Genomic DNA, 9,811 nt, shown 5'->3' on the forward strand with positions numbered 1-9,811 from the left:
GTATTTGATCACCTACCAACCACTAAGAATTCCGGCTCTCAAAGACCTGTTAGTTTTTCTTTAAGAAGCCCTCCTGTTCTCCACTCATTACCTGTATGAACTGCACCTGTTTGAACTTGTTACCTGTATGAAAGACACCTGTCCACACACTCAATCAAACAGACTCCAACCTCTCCACAATGGCCAAGACCAGGGAGCTGTGTAAGGACATCAGGGATAAAATTTCAGACCTGCACAAGGCTGGGATGGGCGACAGGACAATAGGCAAGCAGCTTGGTGAGAAGGAAACAACTGTTGCCGCAATTATTAGAAAATGGAAGAAGTTCAAGATGACGGTCAATCACCCTCGGTCTGCGGCCCCATGCAAGATCTCACCTCGTGGGGCATCAATGATCATGAGGAAGGTGAGGGATCAGCCCATAACTACACAGCAGGACCTGGTCAATGACTTGAAGAGTGCTGGGACCACAGTCTCAAAGAAAACCATTAGTAACACACTACGCCGTCATGGATTAAAATCCTGCAGCGCACGCAAGGTCCCCCCTGCTCAAGCCAGCGCATGTCCAGGCCCGTCTGAAGTTTGCCAATGACCATCTGGATGATCCAGAGGAGGAATGGGAGAAGCTCATGTGGTCTGATGAGACAAAAATAGAGCTTTTTGGTCTAAACTCCACTCGCTGTGTTTGGAGGAAGAAGAAGCTTGAGTACAATGGAGGTGGAAACATCATTCTTTGGGGATGCTTTTCTGCAAAGTGGTCAGGACGATTACACCGTATTGAGAGGAGGATGGATGGGGCCATGTAACGCAAGATCTTGACCAACAACCTCCTTCCCTCAGTAAGAGCATTGAAGATGGGTCGTGGCTGGGTCTTCCAGCATGACAACGACCCGAAACACACAGCCAGGGCAACTAAGGAGTGGCTCCGTAAGAAGCATCTCAAGGTCCTGGAGTGGCCTAGCCAGTCTCCAGACCGGATCCCAATAGAAAATCTTTGGCGGGAGCTGAAAGTCCGTATTGCCCAGCGACAGCCCCGAAACCTGAAGGATCTGGAGAAGGTCTGTATGGAGGAGTGGGCCAAAATCCCTGCTGCAATGTGTGCAAACCTGGTCAAGAACTACAGGAAACGTATGATCTCTGTAATTGCAAACAAAGGTTTCTGTACCAAATTTTAAGTTCTGCTTTTCTGATGTATTAAATACTTATGTTATGCATTAAAATGCAAATTAATTACTTAAAAATCATACAATGTGATTTTCTGGATTTTTGTTTTAGATTCCGTCTCTCACAGTTGAAGTGTACCTATGATAAAAATTACAGACCTCTACATGCTTTGTAAGTAGGAAAACCTGCAAAATCGGCAGTGTATCAAATACTTGTTCTCCCCACTGTATATACACACACACACTGCCGGTCAACAGTTTTAGAACACCTACCTATTCAAGATTTTTTCTTTATTTTTACAATTCTTTACATTGTAGAATAATAGTGAAGACATCAAAACTATGAAATAACACATGGAATCATGTAGTTACCAACAAAGTGTTAAACAAATCAAAATATATTTTATATTTGAGATTCTTCAAATAGCCACCCTTTGCCTTGATGACAGCTTTGCACACTCTTGGCATTCTCCCAACCAGCTTCACGAGTTAGACACCTGGAATGCATTTCAATTAGCACTTGTGCATTCTAAAAATTATTTATGGAATTTCTTTCCTTAATGTGTTTGAGCCAATCAGTTGTGTTGTGACAAGGTAGGCGGGTATACAGACGATATCCCTATTTGGTGAAGGACAAAGTCCATATTATGGCAAGAACAGCTCAAATAAGCAAGGAGAAACGACAATCCATCATTACCTTAAGACATGAAGGTCAGTCAATCCGAAAAATTTCAAGTGCAGTCGCAAAAGCCATCAAGCGCTATGATGAAACTGGCTGTCATTGGGACCACCACAGGGATGGAAGACCCAGAGTTACCTCTGCTGCAGAGGATAAGTTCATTAGAGTTACCAGCCATAGAAATTGCACCCCAAATACATGCTTCACAGAGTTCAAGTAACAGACACATCTAAAAATCAATTATTCAGAGGAGACTGAATGAATCAGGCCTTCATGGTCAAATTTTTGCAAAGAAACCACTACTAAAGGACACCAATAATAAGAAGAGACTTGCTTGGGCCAAGAAACACGAGCAATGGACATTTAACAGGTGAAAATGTGTCCTTTGGTCTGGAGTCCAAATTGGAGATTTTTGGTTCCAACCGCAGTGCCATTGTGAGACACGTTGTGGGTGAACAGATGATCTCCGCATGTGTATTTCCCACCGTGAAGCATGGAGAAGAAGGTGTTATGGTGTGTGTGATTTATTTACAAATCACACTTAACCAGCATGGCTACCACAGCATTCAGCAGCGATACACCATCCTATCTGGTTTGGGCTTAGTGGGACTATCATTTGTTTTTCAACAGGACAATGACCCAACACACCTCTCGGCTGTGTAAGGGCTACTTATATATGCCATTTAGCAGACGCTTTTATCCAAAGCGACTTACAGTCATGTGTGCATACATTCTACGTATGGGTGGTCCCGGGAATCGAACCCACTACCCTGGCGTTACAAGCGCCATGCTCTACCAACTGAGCTACAGAAGGACCACTTGACCAAGAAGGAGAGTGATGGAGTGCTGCATCAGATTACCTGGCCTCCACAATCTCCCGACCTCAAACAAAGTGAGATGGTTTGGGATGAGTCGGACGGCAGAGTGAAGGAAAAGCAGCCAACAAGTGCTCAGCACATATGGGAACTCCTTCAAGACTGTTGGAAAAGCATTCCTCGTCAAGCTGGTTGAGAGAATACCAAGAGTGTGCAAAGCTGTCATCAAGGCAAAGAATGGCTATTTTAATTTTTTTAAATATAAAATATATGTTGATTTGTTTAACACTTTTACTACATGAATCCATATGTGTTATTTTGTAGTTTTGTTGTCTTTACTATTATTCTACAATGTAGAAAATAGTAAAAATAAAGAAAAACCCTTGAATGAGTAGGTGTTCTAAACCTTTTGACCGGTAGTGTATATATTTTTTGTGAGTCTTAAAGTACACATGTACTATACACCTTTCCTCAAGTACTGTACAGAAATACTGTACTTTATCTGTGCACTTTATTATTAGTTCTAATTGGTAAAAAGGGTGCACATATTGAGCTAATGGACTCTTTTTGGAACCTTCTCACAATACCTTCATCATGTCCTTATTCATCAGGCCATTGCACACACTCCACCTGTGACTAAACCAATATGTGCATGCATATTATGTTCCTGACATTATACACCCACAGAAGGTCATCTGAGTGTATGTGGAGCTGACCTCAGCTCAGTGTAACCTTGGCAGCGAACAGGAGGAAAATGTTGCTGAAGGATATTAGGTTGTAATAAGGACAAACTCTCTCTCTTTCGCTCTGACTCTGTCTTGCTTTCTGTCTCTGTCTCATCTCCCCGGTCTAAGAATGTTGGGTCGATAGATTCATACACTCTCTCTGGGTGGGTTGGAGCTTGGTTCCCAGGCCTGTTTGTGCCATTTCAAACTTCTCTGTTATTCATTGTCATGCATGCAGAAACAGCTGGTGACCAGGCATTGTGGTTTGATTCAAGAAGAAATCATTAATGTGTGTGTGTGCTTGTGTGTGTGTGTCCTCTCAGTTGGTGGTGATAGCGTTTGACGATGGAGAGCCAGTGAAGGAGAACCGAACCCTGGTGGAGATCACTGTCCTCCAGCCCTCCAGGATCCCCATCTTCACTCAGGAGGAGTACAGGTAACACACACACGCACGCGCTTACACACGCACTCTCAAACGCATGTGTGCACTCTCACTTGAATATTACCATATTACCATATATATATCTTACTTACATACAGCTCATTACTCAAAGCTGCAGGCAGGGCTGGGTAGGTTACTTTCTAAATGTAATCCATTACCTTTCCAAAATTGTACTCAGTAATGTAACTTTTGGATTACCCAAATTATGTAACGTAATCTGATTATTTGTTGATTTCTTTCCCTTTAAGAGGCATTAGAAGAAGACACAAAGGATCCAAAAATGTTATATGTTATATTGTTACGTACACCAGATAGGTCCAGTGAAATGTGTTGTTTTACAGGATGAGCCATAGTAGTACAGCATCCCTAGTGCAAATGAGGGTTAAGTGCCTTGATCAAGGGCACATCAACAGATTTTGCACTTTGTCGGCTCGGGTATATACGAACTAGCAACATTTTGGTTACTGGCCCAATGCTTTAACTGCTATGCTACCTGCCGCCCTACGTTTTGGGGTGTCATCATAGTCGCCTCTGACTCGTTCAGGCAACTTAAACTTGAGCCTTTTTTTTCAATGCTGCATTGAATTCTCACAATGTATTTTTTTCCGCAAACATCTTTTCTGAATTGAAACGTAATCCAAAAAGTTAGAGTCTAGTTTTTTCAAATGTATCTGTAATTTGCTTACAATATTTTTTGTTGGTAATATAACTGATTTACAGATAGTTGATTTGTAATAAGATTTAATCAGTTGCTCCCCAATCCTGGCTGCTGGGTAGGTTTATCTGGTGTTGAGCAGAAACGCAACAACACCTCAACACACACAAGCACACCTTACACACCAGGTCACATCCTCCCTTCCTCACCAGGCCTTGGTAAATATAAAAAAACATTTTGAATAATGCATCGTCCAGCTTCAATTACATTTTGTTTGGCCCTGAGTTGACTATCTATTATTTAAAGCAGTTATTATTATGTGATTACATTAGCCCATGCTTGTGTCTCATCATGGGTGATGACACAATGTGAGATGATGTATAAATATTTGTGAAGACAAGGGTTGTTCAGTGCAGGTTGTAAAAGATTTTCCTCGTATGCCGACTTTATAATGAGTGGTATAAATATTAAGGAGTGCTCGGAGCCAGAGGCTGCTGTAAACCACAACATTAGTTTTTCTTGGAGGGCAAAGCAGAGTTTTCCCTGAGTTTATTAAGAGAGTCTTTTAGCCAGATTACATTTTAAATATGTTGAACTGACAGGATAGTGGTGGACGGGGATCATGACTTCTCTAGCAGGGCTGGATCGCAGCAAGGCACAGCCCAGCCTGAGTTTGCCATATATATATGTTGAAGGAGGGATTTGTATATATTTATTTCAATTATTATTAGCATTGTGGCTGGAACAGGATTGAGAAAGTCTTGGTTTTGACAAGATATTGCGGCTTCTCTAAGTGTGAGATACACCAACTCTGACATTCATCAAATGTTTTTTTTGTATGCTAATATTGAACAGCAGGTGGTATTAGATGTGAGGTACCAGTCAGTGTATTATGTATCCTACTGTCCCTTGGAGCTTATTAAGTAAAGCTTGTTAGCGGCGAATTGATTTCTAACTGCGTTTGTCAGTCATGGCATAGAATCATGGCAAAATGTGTCATTTCTAATAGAGTTGGACATGCCTTGCTCACATTAGGGAGAGCATTTCATAAGGTCAGCTCATACTGTCGAGCTTCTGTTTTGTGCTCAGTTACAGTAGTTGCTCGATCTTGTGTAAACTGTATGTCAGAAAGTGCTGTGTCTGTCTGTCTGTCTGTCTGTCTGTCTGTCTGTCTGTCTGTCTGTCTGTCCGTCAGTCCGTCAGTCCGTCAGTCAGTCAGTCAGTCAGTCAGTCAGTCAGTCAGTCAGTCCGTCAGTCCGTCCGTCAGTCCGTCAGTCAGTCCGTCCGTCCGTCCGTCCGTCCGTCTGTCTGTTGTGTACAATGTTTATAACTACGTGCATTCACTATTAGGAATGTGTGTGTGTGTGTTCTGTTTCTTTTCCCGTGCTCATGTTCTCTCTATTCCAGGCATTATCTTATGATTGATCAATGCAATATACATTCTCAGCGGTGTCTGATGAAGGGCCTTAGATTAGCTTGTGAATGAGTGTTATGTCCTACACACACAGAAGGTTAGGATGGCTGGCACGGCACCCCTGTTGGGCATAGCATTGCTGATGCTTACCATCCACGGTGACAGCCCCAACATAAATGATGACCCATAAAAGCATTAGCCAGGTGCTAGCTCTTCCCTGCTGTACAGGAGCGCACCAAGAGGGCCTCCAATCTGGTCTTCACCTCCCTACTGGACAATAGAGTGCTCCATCTTTCCTCCTCGCTTCATCTTCCTCTCTCTAAGGAACCTTCACAACACAAATCACGCTCTACACGTCCACAGAAGATGCTGTTTGTCTAACCAAAGCCCGTTAGCGGTAGCAGCAATCAGGAAGGCTGTGCCAAAAGCTCCACAACACACAATTAAAACAGTTATGTGGCAGGCTTAATGCTTTCAGGGTTTTATTGTTAGTCCCCTCCATCTGTTTTGGGGAGATGAACATCTCCCAGTCATGGTTGGAGAAAACAAATGACACGTACAGTACAGTATTGTACTGTAGCACATTGTACCTTGGCTTTCAAAACAATTACAAATAATAACCTTTATTTAACCAGGCAAGTAAGTTAAGAACAAATTCTAATTTACAATGGCGGCCTACACCGGGCAAACCCGGACGACGCTGGGCAAATTGTGCGCCGCCCTATGGGACTCTCAATCACAGCCGGTTGTGATACAGCCTGGATTCAAACCAGGGTGTCTGTAGTGACCTCTGCACCACTTGGAAGCTTGTGTTGTTGGAATTCTGAGCACCAGTTTGTTTGTTTATAATACTACATGTAGCATTAATTACAGAAGTCTTACAACAATTAGGCTACACCATCTGCGATGATACACTGTGTACAGAGAATACACTTCCGGGTTGGAGCGAGCGGTCGCATCCGCATTTCGCTCCGCAGGTAGTATCACTTTTTCATTACATTTCATTACATTTCATTATAGTACAACGGTTTGATTTGTCTAATCTTAGCAATTTCTTCTTAGCTAGCTACATAGCCGTCTTTGTATCAAAGATAATTGCGTAATTATCGTATTTAGTCGTCCTAACGTAGTCTTCACTGCTCTGCCCAGCAGCTAGCCAGCTAGCAAACGTCCACCGATTAGCAGCACTGCAGAAACTATTACACTCAACTGAACGACTTGATTAGTGTAGTGTTAGCTAGCTACATAGCTGTCTTTGCTGTCTTCGTATCCAAGATAATTGTGTAGTCTTAGAGTGATTATCTTAATTTACCGAGGTTAGCTAGCCAGCTATTTGTCGTCCTTAACGTAGGAGACACTGCTAGCTAGCCAACAGCTAGCCAACGTCTTCCGAATAGAACTTCCCACTCAACAACCCGGTCGCATTCCGCTTCGCTCCACAGGTAGTATCACATTTTCATTTAATTTCATTACAGTACAACGGTTTGATTTGTTTGATCGTAGCTAGCTACATAGCTAGCTACATAGCCGTCTTTGTATCAAAGATAATTGTGTAGTCTAGAGCGATTTTCTAGGTTAGCTAGCCAGCTATTGTCGTTCTTTTAACGCAACGTAACGTAATCAACACTGCTAGCTAGCCAGCTAGCCCCCGAATAGCAGCACTGTAGAAACTATTACACTCAACGGAACGACTTGATTAGTGTAGTGTCAACAACGCAGCCACTGCCAGCTAGCCTACAAAGTCAACAACGCAGCCACTGCCAGCTAGCCTACTTCAGCAGTACTGTATCATTTTAATCATTTTAGTCAATAAGATTCTTGCTACGTAAGCTTAACTTTCTGAACATTTGAGACGTGTAGTCCACTTGTCATTCCAATCTCCTTTGCATTAGCGTAGCCTCTTCTGTAGCCTGTCAACTATGTGTCTGTCTATCCCTGTTCTCTCCTCTCTGCACAGACCATACAAACGCTCCACACCGCGTGGCCGCGGCCATCCTAATCTGGTGGTCCCAGCGCGCACGACCCACGTGGAGTTCCAGGTCTCCGGTAGCCTCTGGAACTGCCGATCTGCGGCCAACAAGGCAGAGTTCATCTCAGCCTATGCCTCCCTCCAGTCCCTCGACTTCTTGGCACTGACAGAAACATGGATCACCACAGATAACACTGCCACTCCTACTGCTCTCTCTTCGTCTGCCCACGTGTTCTCGCACACCCCGAGAGCTTCTGGTCAGCGGGGTGGTGGCACCGGGATCCTCATCTCTCCCAAGTGGTCATTCTCTCTTTCTCCCCTTACCCATCTGTCTATCGCCTCCTTTGAATTCCATGCTGTTACAGTTACCAGCCCTTTCAAGCTTAACATCCTTATCATTTATCGCCCTCCAGGTTCCCTCGGAGAGTTCATCAATGAGCTTGATGCCTTGATAAGCTCCTTTCCTGAGGACGGCTCACCTCTCACAGTTCTGGGCGACTTTAACCTCCCCACGTCTACCTTTGACTCATTCCTCTCTGCCTCCTTCTTTCCACTCCTCTCCTCTTTTGACCTCACCCTCTCACCTTCCCCCTACTCACAAGGCAGGCAATACGCTCAACCTCATCTTTACTAGATGCTGTTCTTCCACTAACCTCATTGCAACTCCCCTCCAAGTCTCCGACCACTACCTTGTATCCTTTTCCCTCTCGCTCTCATCCAACACTTCCCACACTGCCCCTACTCGGATGGTATCGCGCCGTCCCAACCTTCGCTCTCTCTCCCCCGCTACTCTCTCCTCTTCCATCCTATCATCTCTTCCCTCTGCTCAAACCTTCTCCAACCTATCTCCTGATTCCGCCTCCTCAACCCTCCTCTCCTCCCTTTCTGCATCCTTTGACTCTCTATGCCCCCTATCCTCCAGGCCGGCTCGGTCCTCCCCTCCCGCTCCGTGGCTCGACGACTCATTGCGAGCTCACAGAACAGGGCTCCGGGCAGCCGAGCGGAAATGGAAGAAAACTCGCCTCCCTGCGGACCTGGCATCCTTTCGCTCCCTCCTCTCTACATTTTCCTCTTCTGTCTCTGCTGCTAAAGCCACTTTCTACCACTCTAAATTCCAAGCTTCTGCCTCTAACCCTGGGAAGCTCTTTGCCACCTTCTCCTCCCTCCTGAATCCTCCTCCCTCTCTGCAGATGACTTCGTCAACCATTTTGAAAAGACGGTCGACGACATCCGATCCTCGTTTGCTAAGTCAAACGACACCGCTGGTTCTGCTCACACTGCCCTACCCTGTGCTCTGACCTCTTTCTCCCCTCTCTCTCCAGATGAAATCTCGCGTCTTGTGACGGCCGGCCGCCCAACAACCTGCCCGCTTGACCCTATCCCCTCCTCTCTTCTCCAGACCATTTGCGGAGACCTTCTCCCTTACCTCACCTCGCTCATCAACTCATCCCTGACCGCTGGCTACGTCCCTTCCGTCTTCAAGAGAGCGAGAGTTGCACCCCTTCTGAAAAAACCTACACTCGATCCCTCCGATGTCAACAACTACAGACCAGTATCCCTTCTTTCTTTTCCCTCCAAAACTCTTGAACGTGCCGTCCTTGGCCAGCTCTCCCGCTATCTCTCTCAGAATGACCTTCTTGATCCAAATCAGTCAGGTTTCAAGACTAGTCATTCAACTGAGACTGCTCTTCTCTGTATCACGGAGGCGCTCCGCACCGCTAAAGCTAACTCTCTCTCCTCTGCTCTCATCCTTCTAGACCTATCGGCTGCCTTCGATACTGTGAACCATCAGATCCTCCTCTCCACCCTCTCCGAGTTGGGCATCTCCGGCGCGGCCCACGCTTGGATTGCGTCCTACCTGACAGGTCGCTCCTACCAGGTGGCGTGTCTCCTCACCACGCGCTCTCACCACTGGTGTCCCCCAGGGCTCTGTTCTAGGCCCTCTCCTATT

At 45.1% G+C, this 9,811-nt stretch overlaps 1 protein-coding gene across 2 annotated transcripts in view; it reads left to right on the plus strand.

Moving 5' to 3' along the window:
- The window catches only part of LOC118369714 (protocadherin-15-like), a 269,223-nt gene that overhangs the window by 194,848 nt on the left and 64,564 nt on the right, over nt 1–9,811 (plus strand). For both annotated transcript variants that reach the window (XM_052498598.1, XM_035754342.2), the window contains exon 24: nt 3,704–3,816. In XM_052498598.1, the coding sequence (XP_052354558.1) occupies nt 3,704–3,816 (113 nt within the window). The remainder of the gene's footprint in view (nt 1–3,703; nt 3,817–9,811) is intronic.

This window comes from Oncorhynchus keta, chromosome 36 (genome assembly GCF_023373465.1).
Source record: "Oncorhynchus keta strain PuntledgeMale-10-30-2019 chromosome 36, Oket_V2, whole genome shotgun sequence".
In the NCBI taxonomy this organism is placed as follows: domain Eukaryota; kingdom Metazoa; phylum Chordata; class Actinopteri; order Salmoniformes; family Salmonidae; genus Oncorhynchus; species Oncorhynchus keta.